At 36.7% G+C, this 17,836-nt stretch overlaps 2 protein-coding genes across 2 annotated transcripts; both read left to right on the top strand.

The window, feature by feature from the left end:
* Positions 1–462: 462 nt before the first annotated feature.
* LOC132130321 (D-dopachrome decarboxylase-A-like) lies at positions 463–1,989 on the top strand. The gene is made up of 3 exons (XM_059542007.1): positions 463–645; positions 751–926; positions 1,350–1,989. Exons 1-3 carry the CDS (start codon positions 538–540, stop codon positions 1,420–1,422), a joined length of 357 nt encoding a protein of 118 aa, XP_059397990.1. The 5' UTR covers positions 463–537; the 3' UTR covers positions 1,423–1,989.
* Positions 1,990–4,851: 2,862 nt separating this feature from the next.
* gstt1b (glutathione S-transferase theta 1b) lies at positions 4,852–8,225 on the top strand. The gene is made up of 5 exons (XM_059542470.1): positions 4,852–4,998; positions 6,834–6,921; positions 7,332–7,482; positions 7,651–7,827; positions 7,936–8,225. The coding sequence occupies exons 1-5, from the start codon at positions 4,887–4,889 to the stop codon at positions 8,134–8,136; spliced, it is 729 nt and encodes a 242-aa protein (XP_059398453.1). The 5' UTR covers positions 4,852–4,886; the 3' UTR covers positions 8,137–8,225.
* The last annotated feature ends 9,611 nt before the right edge of the window (positions 8,226–17,836 follow it).

Below are 17,836 nucleotides of genomic sequence, written 5' to 3' on the forward strand. Positions count from 1 at the left end.
AATTTACATTACATTTAGTCATTTAGCAGACACTATCCAAAGTGACTTACAAATGAGGACAGTGGAAGCAATCAAAAACAACAAAAGAGCAAAACAAAAGCAGAATTACAAAAGTTACTAAAGATTAGAGTTTAGAGTTACAAAACAAAAGCCTGATAACTAGTTATATCACACTCTTTCTAAACTAAATTTGCACAGCAGGTCTTGATAACACAATGTCCCTGCGTTTGTCTGAAGACAACAAAAATAAAAAAAATATATATATTACACAAACAAGAAAGAACAGAGGGTTTGAAGCAATGTGTATCATAGAAACAATATTTTCTAAAACTGCAATTAAAGTAAAAATTATTTTTTATAAACAATCATGTCAGCTCAAGAGGCGTGAAATGACGCTGACCAATCACAGAACTCGGTGAACAGGCGTCTCTGTCTTTCAACCAATCAGAGAAAGCGGTTTATCACAAGGATAGCAGAGTCACAAAGGGTCATTCTCACACTAGTCCAATAGTCAGCAGCGGCAGTAAACGTGAAATAATGCCGTTCATTAATGTAGAAACCAATTTACCTGCAAGCAAGTTTCCAGAAGACTTACTGAAAAGACTATGTACAACACTGGCTGCAGCTTTGGGGAAACCGGAAGACGTGAGTATTGTAGCATTAGCAATGCAATGGTTCTCTCTCCACGTGAAGTTAGATGATAGATCTTTAAGTTCCACCGTCATGTAATGCAGTGGTTCATGTTTTCAGAGGATGAATCTGGTGGTGAAGACCGACCTGCCGATGATGATCGCGGGGTCTTGCTCCCCGTGTTTGTTGATGTCCTTGTCCGCCATCGGAGTGACTGATACTGCGGAGAAAAACAAAGAGCACAGCGCTAAAATATTCCAGTTTCTGAAGGGAGAGCTTGGGCTTAGCGATGACCGGTAAATTAATTAAAAAAAAAAGACACATGGTTAAAACATACTGAATATACTGGTTACTTACTGTCCTCAATATTTGGAGATTAATAGTAATAGTAGTGCTTAAAATCTAATTATTCTAATAATTTGACTTTTAAATAAAACTTTAAAAAGTTAGTCTTTCAGAAAGATAAACCAAAATATTGTTAATTGACATTGCATTTAATGGGTGTGTCTATTTTTGTCCAATAAAATGCTTCCTGGAATTATAATGTCCCTCCTCCTTAATTATAAATCCCACCTGTCATTATAGCAAATCACATTCATTTTTCATAGGGACATTGCCTCAGAATTGTCTAGTTTGTTCAAACAAGATCCTATAATGAAGCCAAATGTGTTATAAAATATAATGTCCTGATTTTCTTTCACTTCTGTCTTCTTTTGCAGTATTTTGATACTGTTCTACCCTCTGGAGCCACAGCAGATTGGAAAAAAAGGAACAGTGATGAGCTTCTTATGAAACTTCACATTCTTTTTTTTTTTTTTAAAGTGAATTCTTCTTATGTGATTCCTGTTCGGGATTCAACTGGACATGCAGTGCTCCTGGGTGATGGGACCATTTGTTCTTATGAGATTAAGAATATTTCCTAATTTTCTTGAATAGTAGCCTGTGATTTGAAAATAATCACTTTACTAAAATAAATATAAAATGCAATTAGCATTTTGAAAGCAAATCATATGATGGGTTGGCTGTGTCTATTTTTAGCCAATAAGGAAAATAAGTGGATAAACTTGTAAGGGAGTTAATTGTATGAATTTAATTTTGTATTAAGATAGCACACATCAATCAATTTATGTCATCCACATCTTCGGGTCAAATCAGACCATAATAGCCGACTTATAAAAGCCAAAGAAAATGTCCATAACCATGTATTCAGAGTGAGTTTTGATTTGCACGGATGTCAGTTGCATAGCACCAGAGCATAAGTGCACACAGACAAAATGTCTTTTCTCATTAATTCTCTTTATCATCATCTGTGTTTGTCAAATACATTGATTCAGAAAATTAAAATGGAATTTTTTTTTTTTTAAATAAATCATCTGTGTAATTCTTTCAGGGGTTTTGGGATGATGTGGGTAGAATTTACTTCTGGAGGCAGTAGTCAAACAGTTTAGATCGAAGTTTCAAGGTTGTTGTTTTTTTGCACATAAATAAACGTAATATATTGTAATTGTGTGTACAATTCATTAGTGTATACTGTAAAAACTGATTCTTCAAAGATTACTGGATTATGTTTTACAAGCTAATACAATTTCAGTATTTCTACTTAAAATTTCTATTTAATTCAGTCTGTTACTTTGTAATTATTTGTGAAATTTACTATCAATTCTGAAAATCCTACACAATTTTATAGACAATTTTACTGCCAAGCAAGTTTTTAGTCATAAAGTAGTTTATTAGTATACAGTTTAAGCTTATGTACCTTTCACATCTTAGTTTTAGAGAAAGAAAAAAAAACTATGATTTGATTGCAATTCTTCAAATTAAAATATGGTCTTTGAAGAGATGAATGTTCAAAAAACGATTAAAATACCATCGACTTCCGACAGAGAGCGCTAATTGCAAGAGAGAAGAATTAAGAAAATAAAATTATTAACAAGTTTGTAGCTAAACAAAGTTCTAGTTTATAGTTAAATTATAGTGCAAATTTATGATCAGTTAGTTAGTAGTAACTAGATGTTACATTCTATGCCGATGCAAGAGAGCGTGCATAGAGAAATCATCTCGGTTACATATGTAACCATGGTTCCCTGAATAGGGAACGAGATGCTGCGGTGACGTCACCGTATGGGAACACCCCTCGGTGTGACGAATGTCTGAAGCCCTATACCATCCCGCCAATCCTATTGGCCAAATAGCGCTTGGCACCACCCCATGCATGCGCACGCATCGTATACCTGGGTGCCGCGCGCTATTTCGCTCAGATTTCATGAACTGAAGAAGAAGAATGCTATCAAGGTATGGAACAGCCGGGACCGCAGCATCTCGTTCCCTATTCAGGGAACCATGGTTACATACGTAACCGAGATGTTCCCTTTCATAGGTCACTTCGATGCTGTGGTGACGTCACCGTATGGGAACCCTATACCATAACGCCTGACGTACCTGATAGCTGGGATCCAAGGAAGCATCTGCTCAAGCAGAGAGAACCCGGGAGCCAGGAGCCATCCTCACATCCAGACTGTAAAACTTGATAAAAGTTCTCGGAGAGGACCACCCTGCCGCAGCACAGATATCATCCAAAGAAGACCCACTGAGAAAAGCTTGTGAAGAAGCCACTACTCTCATGGAATGAGCTCTAATTCCTAAGGGGGAAGCAGGTCCGCGCGCCTCATAGGCTAAAGATATTGCCTCCACCAGCCAATGGGACATACGTTGTTTTGTGACAGCATGGCCTTTTTTCTTATTTCCGAAACAGACAAACAGCAGGTCAGACTCACGCCATGGGGCTGTACGATCAACATAAGTCTTTAGCGCTCTGACAGGGCAAAGACTTAGACTTAGAAAGCCTCCAAGACCACTTGTTGAAAACGGAAAGGGTTAGAAGCAACCTTAGGGACATAATTAGGCCTCGGTCGCAGCAATACCTTCACAGAGCCCGGTGCAAATTCCATGCACGAGGGTGAAACAGAAAGAGCCTATAAATCCCCAACTCTCTTGAGGGAGGATAAAGCCACAAGAAGAACTGTCTTCAGAGTCAGGATTTTATCCGGTATAGTTTCCAGGGGCTCAAACGGATGCCCTGATAAACCTTGCAACACAATAGATAAATCCCATGAAGGAACTCGCACATGGCGGAAAGGCCTCAGTCGTCGCGCACCCTGTATAAAACGAGAAACCAGCGGATGACGGCCCACTGAGGCACCATCTATATATACGTGGTTAGCTGAAATGGCTGCCACGTAAACTTTCAGAGTGGCTGGCGTTACTCCATCAGAGAAACGTTCCTGAAGGAACTCCAGTACTGAAGCCACTGGGCAGTAAACTGGATCCATATTACGAATTCCACACCAGGTCGTAAACAGTTTCCATTTGAAAGCATATAAGCATCTCGTAGAAGCTGCTCTAGAATTCAGTATAGTCTCTGTGGTTTCAACAGAAAGACCGGGACATACTAACTCACCCCGCTCAGAGGCCACGCCCACAGCTTCCATAGATCTGGCCTTGGGTGCCAAATCATTCCCTGCGCTTGCAATAGCAGATCCTATCTGAGGGGAATCTCCCATGGAGAGCCCGCTAACAGACTGATCAGGTCCGCAAACCACGGCTGTGTGGGCCGTACACTCTTAAAATTGATAGTACACAACATAGGTGCAACAGGACTGATATCACATTGATGAGATGTTTTGGTTCGTGTCTTACACAACTGTGTGTTACTAAACAATTTTTCATTAAGTTTTAATATAAAAGATAATAATTTGTTTACAATTTAGATGATTTTATTATGAAATCACACAAATAACCACTATTTGTTAACACGTTATCAATTGAAATAACACTGTTTTCATTTCCGGTGTGTCTACAAAAATGCTGAGAGACACAAGGCCTCAAACTTACTATTTCTCTGTACATTTAAAACACTTAAAGTTAAAGATGGTGTGGAAACACTATTTTCTTTGTACGCGTTTCTAAACATGACTTTAATAAATCAGATGTTTTAACCAAAATCTATGATTCAGTCCGTTTTGTTCAGTCAGTGTTTTAGGCGTCCGCCTTTTAGTTTTGTTCCAGAAAACAGGTACGACTTTAACTGAGCGTTTTCCCCGTCTGGCTTTAAGAAATCATGAGGTCATCAACTTTTAAGGGAACCGAGGTTACGATAGTAACCGGAGACGTTTTAGTCACTTCCTTATTGGCCTCAGGAGAGAGAGCGGAAGGTTGCGTGTGAGGCACAGACACGGTTATCGAAGTTACTTCAGAAAATGTCTTTGGAAATGTACTTGGATTTGTTTTCGCAGCCATGTCGCTCTGTTTACATATTTGCCAAGAAAAACGACATCCAGTTCGATTACAAAAAGATTTCGCTTTTTGAAGGTACAGTATCGTGTTATCTACAACGGTTGTTGTTGTTTTTTAAAGTGCAAATAACACTAAATTACGTTGAATTTGCAGCATTCATCACACCTTCTTCACAGGAAAGACAAGCTTACTGACTTTATATAGAAAGTTCTTCGTTTTTTAATGAAATGCAGCTTTTTTTTCTTCTAACTTTCTGTTAACGCGTGAAGAAGTTAGACTTTTTTTATTGATATAACGTTACTGTTACGCAGATGTGGCTTCATGTATTACAGGATTTAATGCTATGTCATGCTAATCTGGCATACATTTAAGTTATTTCATTTCTGCACGTCTTTTGAGTTTTTACATTTTGCCAGTTGTATGCAGTGGTGTGCCAGTTCATACTTAAAAAGAACTAGCTCAAAGTTCAGTTCACACAGATGATAATGAACTAGTTCATGTTCATAGTTTATTTTTTTTTTTAATGAACTAAGTTCACATATCTAAAAACGAACTAGTTCACGTTCATTTGTTAAATTCTTTTTAAGATAAGCCACTATCTTACTCAATAGAACCTCTTTACCATCCATTACCAGCTGCAAATCACTGCCACTCCAAAACTAATCAAAATTATTGTACCAATAAACAAGAGACAATTATTATAGCCAGGAGAAAAATAATGTTGAGATAGAGAATATATTTACCCCTTAAATAATGTGTAATCATGATATGTAGAAATTGGAAAATACAAGGTGCAGTCAAGGTATACTGTATGTTCAGTGAAACTTTTATTTAGCCAGCATGAACCCAATTACCCAGGACTTAAAAAAAAAAAGTATATTCAGGTTAATAGGGAAAAGATCAGTCTACTGACAAAAATCCAGCATATTCTGAATGGCAGTAACTATGTAAACCAGACCAAAGTAGTCATGTCAAATTAGCTTGGGCTTACCCTGCTCAATGTGCAATACTCAACCAACACATTTTCACACCTTCAAAAGGAAGTAAACAGTGAGTAAACAATGAAAATGCCATTTACATTCATTTATAATAAAACAATCTTCCTGATTATATTTGTCTAAAGTGAACAGCTAGCAGCTGAACAACTTAACTTAAGATGACCTTACCCTGCTCAATGTGAAATACTGGACCAACACATTCTAGCATCCTCATAATATGAACGGTTAAGCATTTTCCTCCCATAGAAAACCATTATAAGAACGCTTAATGTGGCTTAATGCAGATTAGAATGTCCCCTTATTATGTCGAAATAACGAGATATCGATACTACTACTGTGTCCACCGTGGTCTCCTTTTTGATCAGTGGAAACGATTTTTGCTTGTTTGGGATCTGACTGTCCAGCGTATTTGAAAAAGTTAAGCAAACTTTCCTGTCTTTTTGACATTTCCCCCCTGCGTGAAACGATCGAGGCTAACAGCAATCTCAACTAGTACAACAAGCGCGCAAGTCATGTGTCACAAACATTGAACACTACACAAACAGTAATTTTTTTTTTCATTTAGGCAATTAATTTTAGTGACACAGGAGGTGCCGGATCCAATGTCGGAGGTGACAGAACATATTCCGGCTCAAATTAAGCCCTGGTAAAACCTGACTTTTCAAATGAGCGTGAACGTGAACTGTGTGTGCTGTTCATTCCTGCCAGAGTGAGCGCCGCTCTCGTTCACGTTCATTGTATGAAAAGTGATTCGTTCAGTTCAGCGTTCAGCGAAAATATGAACGCGTTCAGTGAACGTCGTTCATTGAACGCGTTCATGCACAACACTGGTTGTATGCATAAAAGATCACCCTAATATTATTACATGAGTATTTTTTTTTACGAAAAGTTCATATGAGATCTGTCCTTCAGGTTATCAATATAGTGAAGAGTATGGGAAAATCAACCTCCTAAGAAAAGCACCAGCAATCAAAGATGGAGACTTTTGCTTGGCTGAAAGGTATGTGGTCTATGGATAGCAAGTTGTTCCTTGTTTTCGAATAAATGCAAAGTAGTTTTAATAGTATTTTCCTTTTACTTCAAGGCCATCTTCAAGGCCATCAGATTGTCCACAACAACAACAAAAAAAGACAAAAAATAACTAAAATAATTATTTGATTTATATTGGTTACTTAAAAATGTATATATTTTTAATTAAATCGTATTTTAGTGTTTTTTTTTCTTAAGTTATTTTAGCATATTTTTTGCTTTTAAGTCATTTGGAGTCATATTGAGGCCCCTTGGAAATCCGCTGAAGCCCCTGGTTGAAAACCTACTGTTCTAGATAAATATGAATGTAAGAGTCGAGTTTCAGAGAAACCTGTTTGTTTCGTGCCTCTTGTGAAACTGTGGAACTGTTATTTCCTGTAGTGTTGCGATTATGCTCTACCTGGCTGAGAAGTTCCACACTCCAGACCACTGGTACCCAGCTGACTTGCAGAAGCGTGCTAGAGTAAATGAATATCTATCATGGCAACACTCTGCCATACGGATACATGGATCCAAGATGCTCTGGTTCAAGGTGAGTGAAGTTTATACATTTTCATTCAAAGTTGTTCACTCCTCTTGATTTGTGACCTTGGGAATGAAGCCTGCCTAGTCTTTAGAATTGCTACACAGTTAACTGCTAACTTTTTTTTTAGTGTAATTATTTATAAATGGAATTAAATAGTTTCTATTATTGCTGTAGCTCTTGATTCCAAAAGCTTTAGGAGTTGAGATCCCTAAGGAAAAGATAGACAATGCAGTAGAGGATCTTAATGCATCACTGAACCTTTTTGAGGAGAAGTTTCTGCAAGACAGACCATTCATTGTTGGGGATCAGATTTCATTGGCCGACCTGGTTGCTATTGTGGAAATCATGCAGGTATGAATGCAGATTATTCGGTTTCAGATCAAGCAGTATTATAACCTGTGAATTTAAGGCAGATAATGTCTGACACTCGATTTATACTTGATAAGGCCTTTTTTTCAGCCTGTAGGTGCTGGTATGGATGTATTTGAGAACAGACCCAATCTCAAGGCATGGAAGGACAGAGTCAGAGCAGAAATTGGGGTTGAGCTGTTTGATGAGGCCCACCAGGCAATCCTCTATGCCCAGGAGTCAGTGAAAACCATGGACCCTAAAAGGATGGAGCACTTTAAACCCATAATTGTGAGATATTTCCTCTCATAAACAAACTGGTAGATATTGTTGGTTAAAAAATATCTAAATACGCTTTACATTTTCTGTAATCACTAAGAATAAAATCAGCTGAAATTGAATATGATTTTTGTCATATTTCTGAGATTGAATGCAATAATCAATGTTTCTGTGTTAAATTGACCTCATAAAAAGAAGCAAACTGTGAAATAACATGTTTCCAGCTGTGTAGCTCTCAAGTTCTGAATTGCTGTATTCACTGTGACCTAGGCAATAACACACAGACACTCAATACAGCATTGTTTTAGAAAATCACTTAACACCAATGGGAAGGAGCTGGGAGAAATGTTTGCTCCCTTTGTGTTTATGGAATGTAATCAGATATTTTATTGTTTCCTGCAGAATACTCTGTATGATAAGGAATAGCATGTTTTGTTAATTTCTTGTAGAGAAAAGGGTTACATTCTGTCAGCAGCATTTCCATTAAATCTCTCTAATATTGTCAAAAAATGTATCTTTTGTCATCAGTCTCAGTGGTGTATTTACTTTACCGTCATCTCTACAAGATTAATTTTTGTGTTGTTGTTGGTTTATCTTATTTATTCGTATTTTATTCTTCTGTGTTTACAGTACTGCTTTAAAATTAACTCTGGTTGGTCTTTGTGGTTTTCTATTAAAAGGAACAGATAGCAAAAACTGCAACAATAACTAAAAATGAACTCAATTTCTCATACAAAACTATCATGCTTAATCGTTATTTGGGAGTCTACTATTCCTTTTAATCTGTTTTTGAGTAGTACATGATCTCCAATCTCAGAAAGTACAGGTGCAACTCAATAAATTAGAATGCTGTGAAAAAGTTAATTTATTTCAGTAATTCAACTCAAATTGTGAAACTCATGTATTAAATAAATTCAATGCACACAGACTGAAGTATTTTATGTCTTTGGTTCTTTTAATTGTGATGATTTTGGCTCACATTTAACAAAAACCCACCAATTCTCAAAATTTCAACAAATTAGAATAATTCATAAGACCAATAAAAATATTTTTTTTTTGTGAATTGTTGGCCTTCTGGAAAGTAGGTTCATTTACTGTACATGTACTCAATACTTGGTAGGGGCTCCTTTTGCTTTACTGCCTCAATTCGGCATGGCATGGAGGTGATGAGTTGGTGGCACTGCTGAGGTGGTACAGAAGCCCAGGTTTCTTTGACAGTGACCTTCAGCTCATCTGCAATTTTTTGGTCTCCTGTTTCTCATTTTCCTCTTGATAATACCCCAATGATTCTTTCTGGGGTTCAGGTCTGGTGAGTTTGGCCAGTCAAGCACACCAACACCATGGTCACATAACCAACTTTTGGTGCTTTTTGGCAGTGTGGACAATCAGCATCTTCAAAAAGCTGGTCAGCAGAAGGAAGCATGAAGTGCTCCAAAAGTTCTTGGTAAACGGGTGCAGTGACATTTGTTTTCAAAAAATACAATGGACCAACACCAGCAGATGACATTGCATAACACTGGACTTCAAACAACTTGGGCTATGAGCTTCTCCACCCTTCCTCCAGACTCTAGGACCTTGGTTTCCAAATGAAATACAAAAATTGTTTATCTGAAAAAAGGACTTTGGACCATTGGGCAACAGTCCATTTTTTCTTCTCCTTAGCCCAGGTAAGACGCCTCTGACGTTGTCTGTGGTTCAGCAAATTCCTTGACACGTCTGTGTGTGGTGGCTCCTGATGCCTTGACCCCAGCTTCAGTCCATTCCTTGTGAAGTTTATTAAAATTCTTGAATCGATTTTGTTTGACAATCCTCATAATGCTGCGGTTCTCTGGGTTGGTTGTGCATCTTTTTCCTTCCACTCAACTCTGTTAACATGCTTGGATACAGCACTCAGTGAACAGCCAGCTTCTTCGGCAATGCATGTTTGTGACTTAATCTCCTTGTGAAGGGTGTCAATGATTATCTTCTGGACAACTGTCAGATCAGCAGTCTTCCCCATGGTTGTGTAGCTTAGTGAACCAAACTGAAAGACCATTTTGAAGGCTCAGGAAAACTTTGCAGGTGTTGTGAGTTGATTAGCTGATTGGCATGTCACCATATTCTAATTTGTTGAGATAGTGAATTGGTGGGCTATTATTAAATGTGAGCCAAAATCATCACAATTAAAATAACCAAAGACTTAAACTACATCAGTCTGTGTGCACTGAATTTATTTAATACACAAGTTTCACAATTTGAGTTGAATTACTGAAATAAACTAACTTTTCCACGACATTCTAATTTATTGAGATGCACCTGTATATCACCCACCTCAGGTATTCTGTCGATTTGACGAAGAAAAGTTACAGGGTAGACCAGGGGTGTTAAACTTTATTCCTGGAGGGCCAACCTTGCTTAAAAAAAAAAAAAAACAGCCTTAGCTGGAAGTAGAGGAGTCATTCTTAATTTGTGGTGGCAAGTGGCTATACTTTACAACAGATGAAATAAACTTTAAATACCAATCAATCATAAAATGTTTGCATGTTTGTATTATGTAGGGTAAACACAATTTGTGTACTGTTAAATTTTTGTTTAAATATACATATTTAATTGAGTTTGAGAGATTGCATTTGTAACAAAATATGCATATTCCCGCCATACCTTAGAGGTAACATGAAATGTCATTGCAACAATATAACATAAAAAAATAAAGCGTGAATATAGTTGTGAATATATTGTGAATATAGATTTTATTTAATATGCACAATTGTATTAAATTGTTTTTTAAAAATAATACATATTTTGTTATATTTAAAGGGGTCATATGACATTGCTAAAAAGAACATTAATTTGTGTATTTGGTGTAACGCAATGTTTTTGTGTGGTTCAAAAAACACATTATTTTCCACAATGCACATTATTGTTTCTCCTTTATGCCCCGCCTTTCTGAAATGCGTCAATTTTTACAAAGCTCTTCGTTCTGAAAAGCGAGGTGTTCTCTGATTGGCCAGCTATCCAGTGTGTTGTGATTGGCTGAGGAAAAGTTATGCCCCTGTGACACTGTGATGCTGTGTGTGCCTGGTGGGTAGGATAAAATGCAAGGACACTGGTGCGATGAGACAAAACCAATAAAACCAGGCATTTGTTGCATCCAGTGGGGACATACTTACTGATTATAATGACTTATACTAGCTTTGTATGCATTGCGTATCGCGCTGCATAAACATAAAACCATGTTTGCATTTGTTACCGGTTTCAAATATATAGTAACGGCAGTAACAAAGAGATTGTTTTTTTTTTACAGGGATTCACTACTTTCACCATATTCCATACCTCTCCTAATTCAGTTTCCTTCCCTATAGAACTACAATAATCTCTCCAGTATTTCTTTTTTTACCTGTTTAATTGTTTTCCTTGCCTTTGCTCTTTCCCTTTGATATTCTATTACTGCTTCTGGTGTCAGTGTCCTTTTCAGCACTTTAAATGCTTTATTTCTGCTTTTAATTGATTTACTACATTCCTCGTTCCATCATGGAACAGCTTTTTTCTTCCCATTTCCTTCAACCTTAAGTATACTTCCTTCTGCTGCTTTGACTAAAATCAAACTTAACTTTTTTGTACCCTTATCAATATCATCCTCTGTACTTTAGCTCCTTAGTTCTGACTCACATATTCTATTATACTTTTCCCAGTCCGCTTTCTCAAATTTCCATCTATATTGTTTTATCATCATACTCCTTTGCATTTCCAAACCCACCGTGCAAATTATTGGGAAGTGGTCACTCCCGATTGATGTCTTCTCTAACACCTCCCATTGACATTTTACTGCTATTGATGCTGAAACCATTGTTAAATCTACGCATGATTTTATTTGTTTCCTGATGTCAAACCTTGTCCCACTTCCATTATTTAAACAAACCAACAAATTATCTTCCATATATTCTTCTACCACTGTGCCATTTTTATCTGAGTTTAAACTTCCCCATACCACACTATGTGCATTAAAATCCCCACACCATATCCCTATCCCTTCTTCTTTACTCCAGATGTTATTCAGCTCCACTAAAGCTATTTGTTCACATGGGTTATAATAATTTATTACTGTTACTTTTCCTAATGATGTCCACAATTCCACCTTAATACATTCATATTGTGTTTCTACCTTTACTTCCCTATATGCCACCCCATTTTTAATAAATATAGCACACCCTCCACCTGTTGTTCTTGATCTGTCTTTCCTAATAGATAAGTACCCTGGAATAACGAAGTCTAAGTGCGATTTAAGCCATGTCTCCTGAATGCATATTAAATCAGGAAGGTCTGTCATTTCATGTACAACCTTCTTAAATTCTTGCCCATTCGCAGTCAGACTCCTAGCATTCCATTGTACTATCTTAAATGTCATATATTAAGTCTTTGTCTATCTGGGGTTTCCTGAGAGCTTGCATTATTCTCAGCTTGTCCTAATAGATATTGAATTTTCTCAACTGTTACTTCTGTTATTCCCAGCTGACGAGCTGCTGCAGATATGATGATTTTCAATTTCTCTGTTCGTTTGTTTGTTTGTGCTGTACAGTTGATGACTTCAGCAATAAATGCAATGAAACTTACTTTGCTAATCATAAGCATACTTGCATCAGCATTTGTTTTATACCTTTCTGTACCCTTGTTTGGAGTTTCCTTTGCCTGAGGTATCTCACAACTTCTATTTCCTTGTTCATTTTGAACCTTCTTTACTGCTTGTGCATAGGAAACATTGTGCTCTGATTTGTACTTCATTGCTTCCACAGCTTGTTTTTGCGCTACACATCCTAAATATGCTGCACTGTGTGGACCTCCACAGTTGCAACATTTAGGCTCTACTAGCTCCCCACATTCTCCATAACCATGTTCGCCCCCACATTTACAACAGCGTTTCTTTCCCTTGCATACTTCTGCTACATGGCCTAATCTTTGACAATTGAAACATCTCAATGCAGGTTTTATAAAAGGCCTAATTGGGTAGCACACATATCCCATCTTAACATTTTCTGGAAGCAATTTCCCATTCACTGTTATCATCACCGTTGTACTTAGTTCTCTTTTCCCGTTTCTGTTAGACATCAATTTCTTAACATCAATTACTTTTTCGCTCATTAACTGGTTTCTTAATATCTCGTCTGTTAAAGATATTGGAACTCCAGTAATCACCCCTTTAATGCCATTCACCTCGCCAGGCACATGACATTTAACTCCTTGTCCTCCTAACTCCTTCATTTTAGTCACCACATCATGTTGTTTTTTGTTCATGCATATAACAATTACCCGATTGTTGGTTAAGTATCTGGCTGATTTAATTTCCCCAATGTTTTTCCTAAGTACCTTTGTTAATCGCATTGGATTACTCATTTCACCCATTGTCTCAAACGTCAAGATAACTTTGTACTCATCCTCTTTCCTCATCGTTTTACTCCTTCCTTCTCCTCCTCCGGCGAACTCCTCAGAATCTGAGCCTCTGTCTTTACGTTTCTGAGACATCTGTTCAGCCTGGAACCAGTCACCAAAATTCATGCTATTAGACTTATCTTCTTCATCTAAACTAACCCCTTCATTCTCTTCATTCACACCACAGCTGTCGCTTAACCCGCCACGTTGTCTTTCCTTTGCAGCGTGTGCAGAGCTACACTCCGCTCTTCCCGCTCTCGTCGCCAAGAATCATCAGTTGAATCATCAGTGGTGAGTCCTTTACATATGAAAACGTACTTACAGACTGTGTGTCAGAAGCACCAGACTGTCCTTACACCTTCTTTCTTAGCTTGAACATTTGGGCGGCATTTTGCAAATATTCCCATATCGTAATGTAGACATGTGGGGTGTGTTATAATGAGCCATTTTAGGTTGGAGTGGTTGACTTAACTTTTATGAAGAATATCTCTTTTGTATTTGACACTTTAGTCTTCGCAACTTTATAGATCTTCTTTATGCGCAAGGCTGACCTCATACGGCATTCCCCCGGAACTGCTTCATTTACAACAGTGAGCGCAAGCTAGATTAAAGTGATTATTACGTTTTGAGTTTTTCTTACAAAAATGCATCGATTCGTTACAGGAGGCCTTTGTTCACCCTCCAGAGCCATGACAGTTTTTTTTATTTTTTTTTATGGAAGGGCATTTTGACCTTTTTATTTCATGTCTTTTGGACTGAAGGAATGCAACACCCACTGACTGACATGAAACAGCTTAAAAGATCAAAGACCATTTTTAATATAACTCCGACTGGATTCGTCTGAAAGAAGAAAGTCATATACACCTGGGATGCCTCGGGGGTGAGTAAAACACTTCTTTTTTAGGTGAACTAACCCTTTAAGTTCATGCAATCTCACTAATTCCATCCAGGTTCATTGAGTCAGGAAAATTTGATTCGCATGCTTACACTTCAAAAAAAATGTTTCAGTCTAAATTTACATTTTATGTAAGTCAATTGCATAACAATTTCCATCCATTTAGAAACATGTGATTTACATGCATCAGTCATACGTAAATGAAATAGGTAAGTTTTATGTAATAGTTCACAGCAAAGCAAAAACACTGTTCAGTGTTCATGTGTTTCCAGACTACAGAGTGTTAAAGTAGCATGGAAGCAGTGTTGGACTTGAGAAGAAAATGATGTGATGATCGACCATTAATGATGAACAGCTGCTGTTAACAAGCAGAATCACCTAATAAGGAAGAGAAACACAAGAACTACAACTGACTTCAGCCACAGACAAAGATGAAATCAACTGAAATAAAGACATTAAATCTCTCAAGATGTGATTAAATAACCCCTAAAACAGCTTAACCAGCTTCTCATTATTAGCCAGATTGACTTTATTTCTGTCAGACTTCTAGAGAAGCTAGAAGTCTGAAAGTTGCGATTTTCTAGGCCGATATGGCTAGGAACTATACTCTCATTCCGCTGTAATCAAGGAACTGTGCTGCTGTACCATGGAAGCAGCAGGCGCAATATATTACGCAGCACCTATTTTCACACAATGTAGTATCACATGGTCTTAGTACATGATGTATTTACTTGCTGTTTCATTTTTTTTTTTCAAGGGCCCCCTCTAATATAGAAACCACAAAATTTGCATATACAAATTTGCTAAAAGTTGAATGCTGCATTAATGTAAAGTGAGAACTCATTGTCGCTGTTTCTCCAGGTTTTTAGGAGATTTAGCCTTTAAATTACTGAATTATTTGAAAAATCTCATTTAAATTTTCTAATTTGAAATAGTGTTAAGACATTTGTTCGAGAAATGTCTTTTACACTATTTATTTATATAACTATACAATAAACATTTGACCATGCTGATTACTAACAGCAGTAAATATGATTTAGCAGCTCACACTGTCTTTAAGGAAATTTAAAGTGTTCATGCCTTTGGCATTATTCAGTTATGAGGAAGTATAGCTATTTAGGTATTGCTTGAAATCATATGCTTTTAAATGTTTCAGGAGGATGGATTATTCTTTGTGCTGACCAACATGATCATCACCCCAAATCCCCCAAAACAGTCCAAATGTGCTGAGGTCATTATGGGAGATTTAGTGCTCTTTTGTCACTTAATAAAAAGTGTGTGATTAAAACAAACATTACTCACTGAAATCAATGTCATTGTAAAATTAAACTATTTGAAATAATAGAGAAAAAAAGCTGAACCAAGCAGAATAAGAAAATATTGCTTGAATTTGTCCATGTCAGTATCTTGTATCTCATCTCATTTTAACTTGTGTAATTTAGAATCTGACCCTGCCATCCATATGCACTTCTCACAAGGACTGCAAAAGGAGCGTCTGTGATGCTCATGGAAATGGTATGGCTCAGTATAAACATTAAATGCAAGACGACACTAACTGTGACTTGTCATCTTGGCAGTCCCATCTATTTGACAGCAAACATAAAATATTTTAATTTCACAGGTATCCGGACAGGCAGATGTGTCAATTACAATAACACGGGGGAGATCTGTAAAGTTCTGTCCTTTAGCGAAGATTGTTGAACCCCCAAAGTAAAATCCTAATCTCTTTGTCTCATAAATTTTATATATAAATTGTGATTGTGTGTGTGTGTGTGTGTGTGTGTGTGTGTGTGTGTGTGTGTGTGTGTTTCTTTAGATTTGAAACTATGTTATGTTGGTAATCAGTCCACCACTTCTGGCATATGCTGAAAAATTCACTATACAGTACATAAACAATAACATTTGTTATCCCAAATTTAATTTCAACAAGTAAGCTTTTTAAATGCAGTTTTATTTTTGTTAGATGGCTGAAAAAAGTCAGTGAATTGTATGTTGATGTTTTAACTGAATGAAACATGTTCCTTATGTCCTTACAGAAGGCATATCCTACCAAATATAAATAACTCCTACTTGACGCTGTTTGTGTTCAACTGTGAGACAGATCCTGACTGCCCAATATTAAGACTCAAAGATATTGTTGAATAGGATTTTCCGACTATGGGAGTCCATGTCAGAGACTTAATTTATGTTTATCTGACATTGCTGGATTAAAATGGTCTTAACACTAACATTAGTAAATGTTTTTAATAGCATTTTGTTCACTTTTTCCCTTCTTTCCTGATAGGAAGTGAGGTTGCATTAAATGAGTGTCGTTTGATTTAATCTATAGATTTGCTAAATATTACAAGGACAGTGACGGCACAGAGACCAGGACGCTTTGATGTCTTGGTATTTGGCCAGGTCAGAGACTTTAACCTTTCTAATGTTATATGTTATGCAAGCTAGCATCAACGTAGCTGTTTAACACATAATTGAACGTATGTTTTTTTACACATTTGAATACAATAATTTCAACAAACATGGGAAACAACAGCTAATGAAAAAACACTGTAACGACTTTTTGGTGCATTTTTCAGTGTCATTTTAAACAATATTGCATATTACAATGATTTTTGAAGAGTCATGTGACACTGAAACCTGGAGTATTGACTATACTGAAAATTCAACTTTGCCATCAGAAATATATTACATTGTAAAGTATATTAAAATAGAAAAGATTTATTTTAAATTCTAATAATATTTCACAATTTTACAGTTTTTACTGTATTCTTGATAGAATAGATGCAGCTTTGGTGAATATAACAGACCTGTGGATATCTGTGATTGGATTATCTTGACATTTATGAAAAGAAAGCAACATTACAAAGAGCTGAAGTATACACATGTTGATGACTTTGGACTTATGTAGTATGAGTATTTATGCCGTCATTGAACATACAAATGCTTGCTACACTTCTTAATAAATGTATTTGGTGTTTTAACATCATCTTAGTTAACTTTCTGTAATTGCTTAAAGCAAGTCGTTCTTGTGTCTCATAGGAAACTAACATGAGATATTTATTTCTATTAGCTATCCAATGAAGAAACATAGAAGATCTTCAGGCAACTGATTCTAAACTAATTCAAGGCTAATTTTATCATGAAGCTAATGCATTTCTCAGGTTTACAAATGTTGTTCCAAATGAACAGTCAGGGTAATTCACTAAATAAAAAAAAAATATTTGGATAAAATTATAACTGTGATTTATTTATAGGAAAAAATAAACATGATTTAGATCCCTTGTCTGTGAGTTGTTGAAGGGACAAATAAAAAAAGTCCTATCATTAAGCCTATATTATGTTATTTAATATTACGACGTTTGGTCACCTTCGGAAGTTTACAGAGGACCCCTAGTGGCGAAGCACTGCGGTAACGCTTGCATCCAGCAGGGGGCA

The sequence above is a fragment of the Carassius carassius genome, chromosome 47 (genome assembly GCF_963082965.1).
Source record: "Carassius carassius chromosome 47, fCarCar2.1, whole genome shotgun sequence".
Classification (NCBI taxonomy): Eukaryota; Metazoa; Chordata; class Actinopteri; order Cypriniformes; family Cyprinidae; genus Carassius; species Carassius carassius.

Coding starts and splice junctions, on each gene's coding strand:
- LOC132130321 (XM_059542007.1), top strand. CDS start 538: ATGCCGTTCATTAATGTAGAAACCAATTTACCTGCAAGCAAGTTTCCA. Junction 646..750: donor CTTTGGGGAAACCGGAAGAC/GTGAGTATTGTA, acceptor TCATGTTTTCAG/AGGATGAATCTGGTGGTGAA. Junction 927..1,349: donor CTTGGGCTTAGCGATGACCG/GTAAATTAATTA, acceptor CTTCTTTTGCAG/TATTTTGATACTGTTCTACC.
- gstt1b (XM_059542470.1), top strand. CDS start 4,887: ATGTCTTTGGAAATGTACTTGGATTTGTTTTCGCAGCCATGTCGCTCT. Junction 4,999..6,833: donor AAAGATTTCGCTTTTTGAAG/GTACAGTATCGT, acceptor TCTGTCCTTCAG/GTTATCAATATAGTGAAGAG. Junction 7,483..7,650: donor CCAAGATGCTCTGGTTCAAG/GTGAGTGAAGTT, acceptor TTATTGCTGTAG/CTCTTGATTCCAAAAGCTTT.